Source organism: Pleurodeles waltl, chromosome 3_1 (assembly GCF_031143425.1).
Source record: "Pleurodeles waltl isolate 20211129_DDA chromosome 3_1, aPleWal1.hap1.20221129, whole genome shotgun sequence".
Classification (NCBI taxonomy): Eukaryota; Metazoa; Chordata; class Amphibia; order Caudata; family Salamandridae; genus Pleurodeles; species Pleurodeles waltl.
In genome coordinates this window covers 282,535,352-282,553,853 of record NC_090440.1, presented here as the reverse complement: position 1 = coordinate 282,553,853, position 18,502 = coordinate 282,535,352, and the positions used below count along the sequence as shown (strand labels likewise).

The following is an 18,502-nucleotide window of genomic DNA, read 5'->3' as shown; positions in this document are numbered from 1 at the left end:
TAGCTTTGTGGAACCTTAAGCTTAATTTCTATTACAACAAAAAACTAAATTTGTTTGATTCCAAAGGATATGATTTCGGTTCTACAGCTCTGAATCTATCAAAATGGCTTCTAGAGTGCCACATTATTTTCATAAATACAGAATGTTAGTGTCCTAATTGTTTATTACAACAATGTGGAATGCTGCAGTAGAACACTGGGGAGTTAAATGGCAGACTGCCACTGTTGTTGAAAGTACATTTCAGTCTGCATATCAGAATATTTTACTAACCTGTATAAGAAAGATATGTGAGAACTCATAGAAAATGTGTCCTGATTTTTAGGTTTGTACACCACTAAAAATATTTACTATGACAAAAAGCCGAACGTTTTGTTAATTTCATAAGTAATTACTTTGGGTTTTACAGAATTGGTTCCATTAAGATGGCATCAGCTTTGCTACTTGTTTGTCAGAAATATTGAATGTTAGCACTATAGTTGTTCCTTACAACACTGGGTAGTTGCAGTAAAATAAGGAGGAATCAACTGGCAGATTGCTATTGTTGAAAGTACATGTTTTCCTTGGAATGTCGGACTTTGATTTCACATAACTGAGAAAAATAGTGTGAGCAAATAAAAAAGAAAACTTTCATTTTAGCTTCTGGAGTATGTTTCATAACGTCAGGAGGGAAAAACATTTTGCCCCAAACATAGTTCATCAGATTCCTGCAGGGGGTGGTGGCATTATTCACATTGTAAAATCACCTGGAAACTCAGCAGATTTCATCAAATGAGTATAACACCACCAACAAACTATGTATTTTGTGACTAAAATCTTTTATCATCCTTATGCCTGCTCCTATTTTTGACCCTAAAAATCTGGCCTTCACTACAACGTGTTTGTCAGGACCATGACCTCGAGTCCTCTTTATACTGCCACAAAATGTTGTCCATATTTGGTCAGACAAAGCTCAAACAAGAGAGAGATCGTTTGCCACTCTAAAATGTTGCTGAGTGTCAGGGTGTGCTCACACTGTCCCTTTATGTATTTTATTATTCTCAGGATGCAGGACCCAGAGGCATGGCTGTGGTGCAAGTTCCAGTTAGCTCAGTAATCTCGAACTGGGCAAATTCAGTGTTTGTTGTGTTTAAAACATGACATACTGACAAACATTTTCACCTAGCTATAAAGTCACTTTAATTTTGTTTTGTTTTTCAGTGATTTTCTCTTGATGTTTTAACATAAAGTAAGATCTTATTACCATACTTAAAATCCATTGGCGGGCAACCCCATGTTGTGCATAGCCAAAAGCTGTATGTGGCATGCGTTTGGACACAGCCTCTACAGCAAAGCACATGGGTCCAACACCCTCATGCCCTACAAGGCATTTTGCTCCCAATCCTCTTCTATGCTTTTTTTTTATTGGTCCTGCAGGAGCCCCATGGGATGGATGTCATGACGACCCCCCAAGTTTGTTTTCAGTTTTGTCCTGGTGGGGGCAGGGGTCCTTCTGGTATCCTCCACACAAGCATAAAGGGATAGGGTATCCATAACTTGCCACTTCTCTTTGGTTTTGAAAATATTTACGGGTCTCTGGGACGGAGTCCCCAAGTCCTGTAATGGCAGCCGCAACATTTTTTTTAATGATGTGGTTACCAATCACATTGTCAGTCCCAAATGGACTAATCAGACCGCACAGTAACAAATGTTTATACATTTTAAACCCTGTTTGATCACCCCAAAACTTTCCAGGAAGAAGTGAAGGAACTTTTATTTTTGAAAGTTTTGTGAAGCCTTGTCAAATGGCGACAAAGTTTATTTGCAAAACAAAAAGCGATCTTTCTTTGGAAATTCCGAACTAGCTATAACTCAAGAGTGGCGGTCGCCACTGTGTAATTCTAGTTAAGATCTAGTAACTATAGGAAGAGCTCCTTTCTTGAAAGTTTCAGGGTGAGCCATCAAGTAGGGGCCGAGAAAAAAGGGTGTACCGAAACCCAGTTTCCCCAGGCAACTTTCATAGGGATTTTTGAACAGTACTACATACCAAATGGCTGAACTGAATTACACTCCGTGTGGCTGAATGCTAGATCCTTACACAGAAACCACTTTTTTGTGATTTGGTTCAGTAGTTTTTGAGGAATTAAAGTTCAAAATGTATGTATATCAGGACACGGGTTCGTGTTACTCTTCTAGGTGTCCAGCAAGTACTCAGACCAGGTCCTGGCACCAGCCCCAAATTGCACATGGCCAAAGGGCATGTGCGGTGGGGGGTTGACATGGTTACATTTGGTAATAAAATATTACTTTGTCAAAAAAAGTTGAATTTCACTGAAGAAATCGAAGGTTAAAGTGAGTTATAGTTAGGTATGGTAATATAATTTTAATTTGCATTTAAAAAGCTTGAAATTCACTGAACAAAACAAAGGTTAAAGTAATGTTCTGTTTGGCGAAATTGTCAGTTTAAATGTAACATTTCAAACTAAAAAACACAACAATTCACCACTTTTAGTTGTTTCAATTAACTATAACTTGCATTCTTGCCATGCACTGATTAGCACCTCACATATTACATCATTCATGACATGTTCTATGACATCATTGAATCTGCAAATAGAATATGTCTCTACCGCATAATTAATTACAGAAGGCAAGTAACTTGTTCTTCGTGACATCACTGTGCATGGCAAGGGCTAGAGTTCTAGTCATGTTAACCTTTTTATCTAATAGAGACAACTAGCTGCAGATTCCTTATCTTAGAATTCTCCCCAGGCGTCAGACTGGATCTGGAATTTTTTCCTCAGCAGTACCTCCGCGCATTGGTAGAGGGAGTCGAGCAACTCCGCAGCAACGTCGCCTCGGACATTACATCGGCGAGTCCATACATTTCCTCCTCCAATGCGCTGTTAGTTTCTTCTTTTCCATGCAGCAACGCCGATCCGGTGTATCGAGTACCTCAGGCCCTTTTGGCCTTTTCTACCCGACGTCGGGTATTTTAAATTACTTTCTGCTGTAACAGTGTATATAACTGGGTTTAAGCCCTGTGGATCCAGTTCCCGGCAGATGTCGGCCACTGATCCTCATTCCGTCTGTTTGTGGTGTCTGGGGTCTCATCATGACGCAACTGACTGTGACGCCTGCCATCGTTAAAGCCGAAGTCTTTGAGGGAGCGTTGCATGAAGCTTCATCTTCACGGTCCCGGTAGTTCTCCAGGAGTCGTTCTCGGATGGTTCCGTCAACCTCGGTTGGACCTTTGGTGACTCCAAATTAGTCTTCCCAGGTGCCTGCATGCTCTTCGGCATCTCCGCCTCCGCGTTCTCCTCCAGTGGAGTCCGCGCCTGTGTTGACCCCCTCCCTTCCGCCATATCCCATCGCTATGCGACTATGGACCAAATGCGACGTTATTATACGTCCCTCCATTGTATCTTTGGTCCTTCCCCTCTCTCTGGAGCGCCTTCGGGCCCTATGGAGGTGGGGAGTGTTTTGGGGGGGTCTTTGCTGGCGGTTTCCACCTTGGTGCCTGCTCACACTCTCGAGTCCAACTCCGGAGTCTGGTAGGCGAGTATGACCTATGTCTCCTTCGTCTGATACTCTTGTCCCGATGCCCCTCACAGTGCCATTAAATCCGTTCACTCCGCTTGAAGTACTTATATTGACATCTCAAGAATCAGATGACGCCGCTTCTGAGGAAGCTTACCCCACTCGACGTCGGTCGACGTCACCACCAATGCCGGGACCGGCGCTGGGGATTTTATCGGAGCCTTCTGTGCTGGGTCCACTTTCTGAATCTCTTGCACAGCCTCATGCTCCCCTTATGTGGCCCATTCCAGGTTCATCCTCGGATTGGGTACTTGATTTGGGAACTGCTAGTGGTCTAGACTCTTCCCAAGCGTCTAGCCTGCGTTCGTCCCCTGGCTTGGTGACGGAGGCCAGCACTGCATTCGCATATGTTTTGAGGCGGGTGGCTGATGTTTTAGCTTTGCATATTCCTACGGTGCAATTGTCTACTGATCCGTTGTTATCTTTTACTCCGGGTCAATCCGACACCAAACCCATTCTGACTTTTTGCGAGGTTCTCTACGACATACTTCTAGGTGTCTGGAATCAGCCTGTCTCTGGTACTTCGGTGGATCGTTCTATTTCACACAGACATCAGCCGGCACAGGAAGACCCCTTCTGTCTTTGCCACCAACCTACTTCTCAGGGTTTGTTACTCAAACAGCTTTTTCGGCATTCATGCTCTGGAGTAGGTTCCACCTACTCCACCCCACAGAGATTCTAGGCAGCTGGATGCCGGCAGCAGGAGTTTCTTTGCCTCCTCTAGTGCCGCTCTTCGTTCCACCAAAACTTCCTCTTTCCCATGCTCTTTGGGACTCTGTGGAACATTTACTACCATCACTTTCTGATGATGTTTGCCCTTCTCTGACGTCTTTGATCAGAGATGGTCAACAGGCTGCTCAACTTGCAGTTTGATCCAGTATGAATTCTACTGATTCCATTGGACGTATCATGGCTGCTTCTGTTGCCATACATCGCAGGGCTTGGTTGGCGGCTTCCCCCTCCTCATCTCTGTTGCGAGATGCTCTACTTGATATGCCATTTGATGGCAAGTCGTTTATTTGGGCACACGCAGATAATGCCTTGCATCGTTTCCGTGATTCCCATGCTGGGGACTTCCTCTTCTAGCACACATGGTCGTTTGTTATGAATATGTGAACTGTCAAGTTCCTCTCAGGTGTGGGTCCTATTACATTTACTCATTGTGAGAGAACAGGGCTGATTGCAGATGTTCCCTAACTTTTTGCCCCCATTTTCCACTTTTCGATGGTGTTTTCCTGACCCTCATGGTGCCCTGTGTACTGCTAAGCAGTCCCAGGGCCTGTGCTCTGTGTAAAATCAGTATGCAAATTAGGCTAATTATAATTGGCTAAGTCAACCTACCTGTAAGTCCCTAGCATATGGTAGGGCATGGAGGTTTAGGGACCCCAGCATGCTTTGGTGCCCAGTGTCATTTTAAAGGCAGGCCTGCCTTACTGGCTGCTTTTAAATTAAAGTTATGTGCAAATTCGACTTTGGAATTAAAAGTAGTTCCAAAGTCTTAAACTACCTTATTTTTACATATAAGTCACCCCTAAGGAGTGCCTTATGTGCCCCTAGGGCTGGGTGGCATGTAAATATAAGCAGGGACCTTATAAAATAGTTTAATAAGCCCTGGTGAGGTAAAACAGCCAAATTAATTTTCCCTCATTGTAGTGAATGGCCTCCATAGGCTAGAATTGGGAGACTTTATTTTAATTTTAAAAGTCCCCTCAAGTAACAGATACCAGAAGTTTGGTATCAAATTAATTGTTATAATAAATCCCACAACTTCGAGTTGTTGGAGTTAATATAACTTGTTCAGGTAAAGAGCTTTAAGCTTTACCTGAAAAGTTGCGAACTTCAGCCCTGCAGTGTTTTTGCTGCTGTGCTCTGATTGGCCAGCCTCTGGCAGCCTGGCCAGGCTGCTTTGATGAGGTGTGAAGTGGCCCTGCTCCACACAAAGAGATGTGCCTGGGGGAGGAGATTTCCCCTAGGCAGGTGGTGAAGCAGGAAGGTAGGGGGCTGCCAAACTGGTTTTCAAAGGCAGAGAAGGACATTTGGAGCAACCCAGCACCACCCTCAGATCCTGCAAACCCAGACAATTAGGTGCCCCCTTGATTAGATTAGGAGAGGGCACGAGAGGGGGTGTGTTTAGGATCTTTTGCCACACCAGTGGGTGGGCTCAGCCAGATGTAACCTCCAAAAATCACCTTCAGCCATGATGGATTTTTGAGGAATGTTGCTCCCTGGGATTGATTTTTGCCACACTTCCCAGAAAGTGTTTATCACAGGGGGGAAGGACCCTGCCCCTGATTGGAGAACTAGGACCCCCCTGTTTTTCACCCAAGGATAAAACTGGCAGACCTGCACCCACACCTCAGATCCCTATCAGATTCCAACAAGGAAGAACTACAGGAGAAGAAGGACTGCCCTACTGGACCCCTGACCTGCAATTGGACACTGCACTTTGGAGGACTGTACCAACTGTACACTTGGGCTTCACCACTAAAAGGACTTTACCTGTCTTGTACTGCTTCAAGAAGGGCTCCCTGTTTGCTACAGGTACAAAGGAGCTGCCCAGAGTCCCCTGCATCAAGTCCTGCAAGCAGAGCCCAGCTGACCAGCGTCTAGTGGCCATTTGAGGATTCTGACCAGGTGCATTCTGGGAAATGTAGTCCCAACTCCCAAGGCGCAACTCAGAGCTTTTGGAACCTTAGATCAAGTTGTGGACACTTCAAGGACACAAAAAGGACCTCTGGAAGAAGATCCAGAAGTTTGGAGACGTTTGGAGCAACTCCGTAAGTTGAAGAGGTGGATTGTGGGGGTTGTAGTCCCAGACCCCAAGAGGCACACCAAAGCCTTTGAACCCTTGGCTGGTACTTTGGACCACTTTCCTGAATCAAACACTTCTGAAAGTAAGTGTGACAGTGTTACCTTGTGGGTGGCCTGAACTCTGGACTTTGTTCCTTTCCAGTGTGACCTTTTTTAACCCTTTGAGCGCTAGTTGCTTCTATGCGCTAGAAAGCATTAATTCTTTAAAAATTCATATCTCCGGTTCCCCTTATCCGATTGTATTCATTTTGGTGTCATTTTTAAGATAAAAATATTTCCTATTTTTATAAATTGATTTTGGATCTTTAAACTGATTCCTGTGTTTTATTTAATTACCGTTTTGTGATTTATGAATGCTTCACGCTTTGTCTCCTAAATTAAGCCTTGTCACTCGTTGCCAAGCTACCAAGGGTTGAGCTAGGTTTAATTTACTGAGACCTGACTGGACCTAAGTGGAGGTTAGTGGCCTATTACTAAGTGTAGGTACTTACCTGCCCTTACCAATAAACCATTTTCCAACACTCATCCCTTCTCTACTCTATGGCTTGTTATAACGTTTTCTACGTTAGTTGGGTCGCTTCAGACTCGTATTCTGGTAGCACCTTTGTTATCCACGTTGGATCTTTTTGCGCATCCTTTGGTGCACACAGTGCTAATTCTATGCTGCTGCTCCTATCAGTGGAGCAGTGGTTCCAAGGTATATTTAGTGCCTCGGCTGCAGCAGCCTCCTATGTACAGGGGGTTGACTCCACAGCCGTAACAGTACAGTTCCAGTATATTTATCACTGTTTTCTTTGAGAGTTTCACCTCTCCCTTTCGCTTACATTCGGCGGGACCCCACCGTGATTGGTAGTGTCTATACTGCTGAGACAGGTGGAGAACCCTCTTCTTGTTTAGCCAGCTTCCTGGCAAATCTTCTGCCTCCGCTTGGTCTTTTCATAACAGTTTGTGGTTTTCTTTTTGTTGTACATTCTGCCAACATTGCCTCTCCTCTGGTTTACCCTGGGCATTTTGCCTTTCACCTCTGTTGCTAAGAGATTGGGTTGGACATTCGCTCTTTGAGCTTTTGGTAGTAGATGCTATTTTATGCATTTTTCTTGTTTTATTTTTCATGTGGACATTTATTGTTGTGCTCCTTCTGGAGCCAATTCTTGCCTATTTTTGGTAGGGTCTTTTACCTCTGGTGTCCCTTCCTAGTCTTCTGTCTTCTAGGAAGGTTTATTTTCCCATTTTTCCAATGGGTTCTACATTTTACTGCTTTTCCTCTGCTATGGGCTCATATTGTGCTTGTTGCAAGTTCCACTCCCTGTATTTTAGGGTGTTCTTGGTTCTATCGTAACCACTGTTAGTCACTTTCTTCCAGGGCCATTACATCCTAGCTCCATGATTGTGCCTTCTACCTTTAGAGGCACTGGCTTCCCTGTCCCTAGTGTTCCATGCTTACCTAAAGTTTAAACAATAAAAAAATTATTAATAAATTATATATACTGTAGTACTGTACTGATACTGTACATTTCACTAGGGGGTATCTTCCTCCATTTCAAATTGTTTTCTTGCTAGCTTCTTTCTACTCATTCCTGAGCTGGATCCTCCCCGTGCTGTTGTTCACAGGTTCCTGCTTTCTTTTCCACAGGATATTGTGGGTTCTATTATCATACTCCCTCTTCTTGAGAGAGTGTGGTTCCTCTTTGCGGCCTTCACAGAGGTATCCTTTATTCTTGCATTTTATTCCTGGTGCCTCTTTCTCCTGCCCTCCCCCCAACCCACTTCAATAGGATTGGTGTATGGTGCTACTTCCAATACTGGCTTCTGCAAGATTTTACAACTTGCATGGTGCCCTTTTTCTCCCTCACCTTCCTTGTTCATGGTGATGGCCTGGGAGGTGTAATATCTTTTGTTTCCTGTTGTTGGTATTCCTTCCATTGTTTTGGTATTTTGCTGCCAACAAATAGTTTGGTCTCCTTCTGTGTATGCCTCTAGGGTTCCTTCCCTAGTGTTTCTTATCTACTTGGTCATTGATAATTAGCATTGATTCTGTTGGATCCCTCCCAGACACTCTATTCTTCTGCCTCCGAGATGGTTCTGTGTTTTTGCTTACAGCTGGTGTTGTTTACACCTTGCATGTTTCCTATCTTTCTTCCTCGGCATGAGCCATAGTTTTTTCGTCCTTCGGGACCTTCTCACAGACCCTCACTCTTTTCAGACTTTTGTCTCTTCAAGGGTCTCCAATTCCATGTTCTTCCTACCCTCATATTCCTTCTGGCGTGCCATGATTTGGTTACTTTGTGATTTCAAGGAGCTCTAGCCTTGTGTCTAGGTCCACTGTCTTTGGTGCAGCAGGCTACCCCTCTACAGGGGTTTGAATCTCGCCAACACTCTTAAATATTAGCAGGATCCTTCTATTATCATCTGTGCTTTCTGTTGCGCAGTTCTTTGGCTGCCTTGGTATGCAGTTGATAGTTCTGCCTCCAGTTCACCTGTCAGATTGTTTTCTAGCATCCATTTTTGATCTTTGTTCACACAGGAACATCTGCTCCTTTTACCTTGTCGTTCCAGTTCTACTTCAGTGCTCGCTCTCTTTCCCCTTCTAACATACCCTGCATGGTGTATATCTATGCACTTTGCACTTGCGCAAGGCCTTACTGGTCTTTCCCATTTTGTGTCCCATTTCTGGAGCTGTTTCTACACTCCTTCTGAGCCTACCATGCAGCCTATCTGTACTCTTTTAGTTTCTTCATTTGCGTCTGTAAATGGAGTACTCTCTCATTTTGACTGTGAGATTGTTTTATGTCACAGTTATGCTAGTCTTTCTAATTTGAGCCTTTTACACGTTTTAGATCAAGTGTGTGGGTGTCTTTTGTGGTGCCCTTTTCCAGTCCATTTCATCATGATTCCATTTCATCATCCTGCAGTTGTTTTCATAGTTTTCAGAACTCATTGAACTCATTCTGCAGGCACCCATTTTGAGTTTGTTTTCATTAAATTTCTTACACCTTCACCTGTGCATGATGGAAATATGCAAAGGCCATTTGCCATGGCATTTGTGAACTCTTCATTTAAGGCACTATGTACAAAAGGTTTTTGCGGTTGCAAAGCTTGTGAATCAGCCTGTAGCAACCACAAAAAACCTTTTCACAATGTACCTAAACCTCTTTTACTGGTCAGAAGGACTTAGAAAAGGGAATTTGTGACCATTTCCAAACAGCACAGAGCATGGGGTATGAAAGAGACATTCCTCTTCTCCTTGCGCATTGCAAAGGAATGAATATTTGGTTTGTTACATCAAGTGCTGCTGCAAACCATTGAAAACTTACTATGTTGTGGCCTCTTGTATCTTACGCATTCTTCCCACCAGCTTAATATTCCCTGCTGCTCAGCCAGCTACTGCGGTCATTGTATGGTTGGAATGTTGACAATGTTTGTATGAGTGGACAGTTGGAGTGAGACAGGCTGAACGGCAGGATGCTGCTCCTGGAGGGGCTTTATATGTAACCTACAACTAAGCTATTAAACCTACTTTTTTTTAGAACCCATGAGTAACCATCTTTGATTGCAACATACTACCTCTCAAGTTGGGGTAGTAATTGGTTTGCAAAGGGGAAGCTGTCCCAACCGGATAACTTATCTTTGGAAATCATTATGGAAGGCATTGAGGGGAGCAGGCAGTCTACCATGTGGCCACTACCTACACCTCCCAATGTGTTTCCATTTCAGAAACATCTTTTTAAAGCTCCTCCTTTAACTGGATGCTTTAAAAAATGTGTCTCTGTGGGTAAACAAATTCAGCCCTGCCCCTTGCAGGCCACCATCACCTGTCTTTCTGGCATTGACATGGGGTTGCAAGATAAGGCCTTTCTAGTTAATATTTTTTAGGCATGTTATCTTGAGACTGACTGTGAAAAGTCAAATTATGCTGTGACGACCTTGTAAAGGTTACATAGCAAATCGATCTTCGTTTGCAAACCAATCGATGTGCAATGCGCACATTCCTGCTTTGCGCACAAGAATGGTACAACAGGCCGTGACTTTGTTTATGAGTGGGAAGTTGTTTTCTGAAATGTGTTAACTTGTTACATTGTAAGTATGGCCTTAAAAATCTCAGCATCCAAGGTATTGCTGGTTATAATGTAGGAAATTACTGAAGGTGCTGGGAGGCACTTGACATAATTTAAGGGGACAAAGTTATCTCAAAAGGGATAATTCTCCAAAAGAGTAATTTCACATACCACTATTTATGTCACTGCAAATTTTCACAATAAAAAACTTACTTTATGTTTATATTTGAAGTTACATGAATGAATTAAACAATACAATTTAAGGTAAAATACACAGAGTATTAAGAGATATTAAGTTTGTAAATTACATACAATTAGCATATGAAACATTGAAACATTCTAGTGTTCAGTATGAATTAATGTATGTGTTTTTGTTTTATTTTTTTTGCAGCACCCCCTCGAGTGACCTAACTGAAGAACAGACTTCACTATGGTAATAGCTTTCTAATTTGCTTGAGTAGAGCAGCATTTAACTGTATTATTATTCTTTGTACTCTCTGAAACAGTAGACCAGGAAACTTGCAAAACAAAATTCACAAATACTGGGGGGTGGGGGGGGCATATTACACAAATTATGAACCAGTGTATAAAAAAAGCACTCCTTCGTGTCTACCGTTTTTGTTCTGTGTCTAAAAGGGAATGGAGCAACCAGTATTTGCTCAGTGGCTAAGATGTGACAAAATGATTTCTCATTATTGTTACTGTCTTTACATAAAAAGTAGAAAAGATCCACTTTATAAATGTGAAAGATTATATGCAAGGAAAAAAATCATTTTTTTCGTTTTAATTGAGTAGTAAAAACAATACAAGTTCACTTTGTTTAGAGTATGGTTTCATTTTCCAAATATCTAAAACAAACATAAACTGATTTAGAAGGCTGTATTAAATGAGTTTAGCATTGGTTCTTTATTCCATGTTCCCATTTCTATCGTAGGCCAAAAATGTTTTGTAATATGGACTGGTGCAAAATGTGTGTGGTTCATTCCATATAACAGTTTAATCAATTTGTAGTGATTATTTGACCTTATTCAAGAATATTTATATCTGTTTGTGTGTGTGTGTCTCTCTGTCTGTCTGTCTGTTTGTCTGACTGTCTGTCTGTGTCCATGCATCCTACTGGTGGTCACCAGTAGGTAATTATAGTTAGGACCTAATTTCCATAGGAAAATCATTTTTTGGTTTGCTTATAGATTTAGCGCCATTTGACAAATCTTCACCAGATGTTCCAAAACAATTGCCCTACGTTGAATGAATGATGGAACAATGCATACGCCAGCCATGCATGCCTGAACAACGCGGTCGGACAACGACCGCGTTGCTTCCACAAATGCCTTTACCACGCATGCCTTTACTACGATTTTTCATTGTAAAGGCATGCCTACTAAAGGCATGTGTGGAACGGCATGCGTGGTTTTAGCATGCCATCCCCTCACCCACCCTAAAAATACAACTACCCAGACCCCCCGCACCCGCCCTAAAAATAAAACTACCCCGACCACCCCACCCACCTTAAAAATAAAACTACCTCGATAACCTACCCCAACCCCCCACCCAGCCTAAAAAAAACACGACCCCCAAAACTAAAACTACCCTGCCCCTAAAAACAAAATAACCCCCACCCCAACAACCAAACTATCCCACCCTCAACAACCAAACTACCCCGATCCCCCACCACCAAAAACCAAACTACCCTGATGCCCCCGTCCCCAAAAACACTAAAACCCCTGACCTCTCACTCCCAAAAACACTAACTACCCCAACCACCCCACCCCAAAAATGAAACTACCCCGATCCCACCACCCTCAAAAACCAAACTACCCGCCACCCCCAAAAAACAAACTACCCCCGATCTCCCACCCACGCCCCCAAAAACAAAAGTACCCCCACCCCCAAAACAAAACTACCCTGACCTCCCCCAACACTAAAAACAGAACTGCCCTGATCTCCCACTCCTAAAAACCAGAACTTCCATGATCCCCCGCCCCTAAAAAAACAAACTCCCCCCACCTCCCCGCACCTGAAGCCCTCAATCCACCCCCACCCCTAAAAACTACCACCCCAACCCTGCCCGAGCCCTGCTTACCTGACTGCGTCCTCTCCCGATGGTGACTCACTTTTTGTCTGCCTTAACCATGCATGTGTGTTGTTCAGCACATATGCGTGGTTAAGGCGGAAAAAAATTGAACCGTTAAAGCAAGCATGGTTCCGCTTGCGTTAACATGGAAGGTCATTGTTCTGGAGTCGTTGTTCCGGTTGTACCGCCCCCCTACGTTGTCTAGTTCTGCATGGTACGTTTTGGGGTGATTGGTCAAGCGGGGGCTGAGAAAAAAGGGGTGGTCAAAAAAAATGTGTGCTTCCTGTGTTATTTTAAATACAAAAGTTAGACACAACTAAAGCCCAAACCGTTGAATGGAATAACACCAAATCTGGCACAAAGCAAGATCTTGGTCCAGAAAGAGCCCTGTTTGTATTTTGGTGTAAATCCAGTCAGTAGTTTTGGAGTTATTAAAGAAAACATTTCCAAAAAAAGTGTTCCCATTAATCTTGTTGGTCTTGGGAAGTTTCTGGGTGATCCGTCAAGCACGGGCTGAGAAAATGGGAGGGTAAAAAAAAGTGTGTTCCCAATTATAATTCCCATTGGGATTTTAAACACGATTGCAGCCCGAACCGCTGGATGGGATTACACCAAATTTGGCAAAAGGGTAGCTCTGGGTCCGGAAAGAGAGCTTTTTGTTATATGATGCAAATCTGTTCAGTAGTTTTTGAGATATTAAAGATGAAAATAAATATAGATATCTAAAGGTGTGAAGGGTTTGCAAACGATAAGCTTGGTCAGGGAAATGCAGAGGTCTGATTGACTGCCAACACTACAATCAGGGAGTGTTGGCAGCCATCTTGGGACTCTGCTTCAGCCGAGTCCCACAAAAAACAGATACAAAAATGAAGGGGGGCCAGGGTAGGGACACCGTTACCCCTTAGCTCTGGTGCTACCCCAGGGCAAAAAAGCATTTTTAAAAACATTTTTGCTGCAAATCTGTGGTGGATCGGTGAGTCCGTGGCAAAAACAATTAAGTCCCGGGTGGGCCAGGTCCCGTAGTCATGTCAAAAATAAGGAGGGAAGGGCATGGGGCCCCTGCTCCTGAGCTTGCTGAAGCCCTGGGGATTGCCACCTCACCGGGGCCAAAAATACAAGGAAATGCAAGAGACTGCCAGACCTACCCTGCAGCCCCAGGGACCATCATCTTCCTGGGACTCTAAACTAAAATGAGTGCTGGGGACCGCGTGGTCCCATGCAACCCCAGGGACTGCCACCTCCTGGTGCTTTAGTTATAATAAATGCAGGGGGTGCACTCCCCAGGGCTTTAGTTATAATTAATGCCCCAGGGATACATTTTAAATGAAATGGGGAGGCCACCCAGCCCCCCCAGGAACTAACAACTGTTTAAATATGGGGGTGCTGCCCAGTACCCCCGCTGCCCCAGGGACCGGCACCTCCCCAGAGCTAACAACTATTTAAATGCAGGGGGCTGCCCTGCACTCCCCATACAGCCTTGGGGACCGGCACCTCCCCAGGCATAAATATAAATAAAATAGGGGATCTATTTCAGACCCGCAGCCCCAGGGACCACCACCACCCCCAGAGTTATTTAAATCGTTGGAGGGGGCCAAGCGCCTCCCCTCGAAGAGTCACTGATGACTCTGGGGACCGCCACACCCACGGGCTGGCTCCTGCTATGTCCCGGGAACGCCCGGGACATAGCCGTTTGCTCTGTCTTGGCAGAGCTTTGACAGCTCCCGCCAAGTCAGACAAACGCTCCACTTTCTGCAAGTCAGTAGTAGAAAGCGGAGTTTTCATTCTTTGCCGTGCACGCAAATATGCATGTAGGTAAACAGATGAAAACTTTGCTCTCACAAGCAACAAGCTGCTAATTAAAGCAGCTCCCTGCTTGTGGAAGCAATGCTGATTCCCACAGGATGCAGAGAGTCAACTAGGACCGCAGGAGTCTTGAGGCTCCCCCCGCAGTACTGTCATTTTCTCTCAGGGAGGGAGAGAGAGAGAGATTATTATTGCAGTGGTCACTCAATACAATGACTTCAAAGCATCAAACTAGCAAGTCTGGACACTGAATAGTAAGGAGTCACCTGTGGCTTAGTGGCCTCACACATGCACCCTAAAGGTTAAGGGATCCATTATAGTTGAGGCTGTGGTCATTTCCTGCTTTAGTTTCTTTTCAATTATAAATATTTAAGTTACATACTGAAAGGTGGTCTCACTCTTTTTAATTGACAAAAAGTGTTTTCTTTTCAATTTGTTCAGAAACATCCGATTCTTAGTGTATCATTCATCAAAGCCTAAGAAAACTCTGTCTCTCTCTGTTAATTTTTCACTGTCAAATCTTTCTCTAAGTCGCTCTCTCTCTCTCAATGTCTCACTTTCTCTATCTCATGGTTGATTAGTTAGAAGGGATTGGTTGCCAAAGGCAGTGTGCGAGCAATGTTGGGTGGTTATTGGGGTTGGCCACAAGACCTGGCCGCTGGCCAAGCCCTGCCATCATCCCATACTGCACACGGCGAAGGTTGGATTAACGTATAGTAATGAAAATTAATTTGTTAAAAAAAATAAAAATTCACAGAAAAAACAAAGATTTTAGGGACGCTATAGTTAGGAAATAGAATTGTTTTAAAAACATAGAAATTCACTTTAAAAAAACAAGGGTTACAGGGACGTTATAGTTAAGTTCTTAATTTACTTGTACAAAACTTTAGAAATTCACCAGTTATAGTTCGTTATTTCAAATAACTACAACGTGTGCCATAAGGTAACTATAGCTCGCACCCTCACCATGCACTGCTAATTACCCCAGATATTACAGCAATCGTGACATCTTTTATAGCATAATTGATAATATCACTGTAAATTTGTTGTAAAATTATTCATTAAAAAACTGTGCATGGCAGGAGTGTGAGTTATAGTTACCTTAGAGCACAAGTAGGTTCTCTCTTGGTTTGTAAATCTTGCACAACATGTAAAAACATGTTGCGACTGGCTTTTTAACATATAGAACTGAAATTTCTCAGTGCTCAGAAGTCCTTTTTCAGCCCAATCTACAAGGAGAGTATGATACTCTAATATGGCTTTTCTGTACGCATTATATGTTGTTAACTCATAATTCACATAAATAGTCAATTGTCTCTCTGCCTCCTGTAAGTATTTATTGATGTCCCATAACATCACACTGCATCCCTTATCATATGGTTTAATAACAAAGATAGGGTCCTGTCCTAAGGTAATAAGGACTATTCTCTGTTTTTTCTTAAGATTTTCAGCATAATGATTCTTGCTTTCTTGCCAAATATGCATGAGGCCCCCAGTTACTACCTCATAGACTTGGGTTTAAAATGACTTGAGCTAGATCTATCAAGTTCCAAATTTAGGGAACCCAAAAGGTCCCTCTCTGTGGCCCAGTCCCTCTCCCCATTCTCCAACTCCCTGAGAGTGGCTAAATCCTCACTGTACCCCCAACACAATGTGTCATACATGGGATCATGACTTGGGAGAATAGGCAAAGTATTTGTGCATTTCTTTTCTTGCATCATAAACAGTTTCATAAGTTTAAGTTTACAAATAAACAAAAATACATCAATATGAGGTCTAGGATTATCCATATTTGCAACTGGACAGAAAGACAAACCAAGTTCTAAAAGGGATTGTTTGTCCTCAGTTAATTAATGTTAGGATAAGTTAATAACAGTCAAACGGTTCTCACCCATCACTTTTTCTTGGTCTGCCGTGTTGCTCTCCCATGCATATACGCTTACGTAAATGAAAACATAAAATGGTAAATATGTATTTTATAATAAAACAAGTACAGATTAATTTGCATTTATGAAAGTAGAATAAATGACACTGAAAATATTTACACATCTAGTTTTAAATGGATCTCTATTTTAAACATTTTAAAGAAGGGATTTTTACTTTAATTGTTTAAATAGTACTATTGGCAGACAAAACTGAATAGATGACCAGTTTACTGCAAAGACTGGCAAAGCAAGGGAGTTTTTCTAAGATTTCTGATGTTTTAACAATGAACTATAATATTTTTTTCATGACTGTCTTTTCTTATAAATATGATAATTTGAAATGTATACTGGAGTAATTTTTTCCTCTCTATGTTGAGGAATGCATAGATAGTAATATTTCTTTATGAAATGCCTAGCAAATTATTGAGGATGATTTTATCACTACAGCTGTATTAATTTAAGGGGACACGCAGCACAATAAAAAATGTGCATTTATCATTCTTTTTTTTTATTGGAAAGACTGGCACAGTATTCCTTCACAATATGTTGGAACATTAGTAAGGATGATTATATTCATAAGACCCCATTCATTTATAAAGCATTGCACCAGAATAGAAATAGTGTAAAAATATGTTTTTCATGTTTTTGCAGCAAAGTGTCTCTTGTACAACACCGGGCCAAATTTGCTACTCATATTTTTTTTAGGATACTATGGATAAAAGTGATTACTACAGAAAGAATAAAGAAAAGCTATAATACGTTTTTTTTCTTTAAAGTCAGTTTGTGAAATATTTAGTTTTTAGAGGTGAAACGTTGGTAGTAGGAGTAAGTCAGGTGTTGAGGAGACATTCCATCCTAGAGATCATGGGGGAAAAATGTGTTGAAGAACAGAAGACACAAGTTGGAAACAACAAGGAGTGTGATTAGGAGCATATAGTAGGAGACAGAAAAAAGTAGGAACAATTCCATGTTTAAACTTTCATTATTCAAATCATTTAAAATGAATTTGTGAGGAGATGGAAAGATGTGAAGTTCATGAATAGATGCAATGGCTAAATGTGTTAAGTTGTGGCAGACCAGAACCTTTTAAACAATTTGGGGAAATATTGAACAGTAGGACAGACGATTCCTAGCAGGAAAGTCACAATGGTTTGGCTTCATGGGTCAAGTACCTTTTTGGGTTACTCCTATTTCTGTTTGTGTGTATCAGTTGCTTTTCATCACCTCCTTATCTTTCCCTCAGCCTTCCGATCCATACTAATTATGTGCTAAACACATTTCGCCAGAAATGTGGCATGGCAAAATGAAGAATGCTCAGAAACACGCACATTTGTGGGTGTTCACCAACCTCTTCTGGTGGACGTTGTTTGCAATGTCCACACACCTGCCACTGTGAGCAGATTTTGCTACCATGACATTTTCATTATGCTGTAGGATTTGAGAATTTGAGTCTATGCAAATCATGTTTATGAGGGCAGATCCCAGCTTTGTTTTGTCTATGAGCTGTTCATGGGTTTTTGCCAGAAGAATTAGGTTATCTGTGCATGTAAGTACTAGAATTGTTCTGAATAAAGGAATGTGGCATTTACTATTTGAGACATTCAAGCAAGAATAACTATTAAAACGGTGGGCTTCTTTGAATTTTGGCAATAACTTGTGAATTAAGTTTTGCTTAGAAGCAAAGTAATACTGGCTCAAATTCAAACAAAATATTAAAGATTGCAAGTGCCAGAGTACACTGGCATTTCACTGAGGACCAAAACTGGAATTTGTAAATGACAGTGATGGGGAAACACAGAAAGTACCAGAATGCAGTAGGGTCTCACAGAAACTACCAGAATGCAATACCAACATTTAAATAATATAAGTGCAGATTCTGTTTAGTCTGTGCACAATAACCTATTCTCTTTAAGCATACCTCATGTAAACCTGCAGATATCTACTTGTCTGTTGCATGTTGTTGCCACTTCTCTGCTGCAGCCTCACTGCCTATGGATCAATCCACTTCTCTGGGTGGATCAGTTGACTTTTTATGCCATGGCAGCAGCACCAGTGACATTACTGCCTAGGAATGGGGGCAAGCCAAGGAATCGGGTTGCATTTATCATAGAAATTCAAAGCCACCCCAGTTCTAACCCCATCCTCTGGCCACATCTGCAAGTAGAAAGTTAGGAAAATGGTGTTTACTGAAGGATTTTGGCTTAGCCTTGTTCATTTTGGAACGGCTGGGGCCCAAAAGGTTGGGATTGGGAGGCAGC

The 18,502-nt window shown here is 42.4% G+C and overlaps 1 protein-coding gene across 2 annotated transcripts in view; it reads left to right on the top strand.

The window, feature by feature from the left end:
* MYZAP (myocardial zonula adherens protein) overlaps nt 1–18,502 on the top strand; it is a 584,270-nt gene that overhangs the window by 332,494 nt on the left and 233,274 nt on the right. The window contains exon 14 of one of the 2 annotated variants that reach the window (XM_069222399.1): nt 10,834–10,875. The exons of the other annotated variant lie outside the window; for it this stretch is intronic. Within the exon in view, the coding sequence (XP_069078500.1) occupies nt 10,834–10,875 (42 nt within the window). The remainder of the gene's footprint in view (nt 1–10,833; nt 10,876–18,502) is intronic. 2 annotated transcript variants of the gene reach the window in all.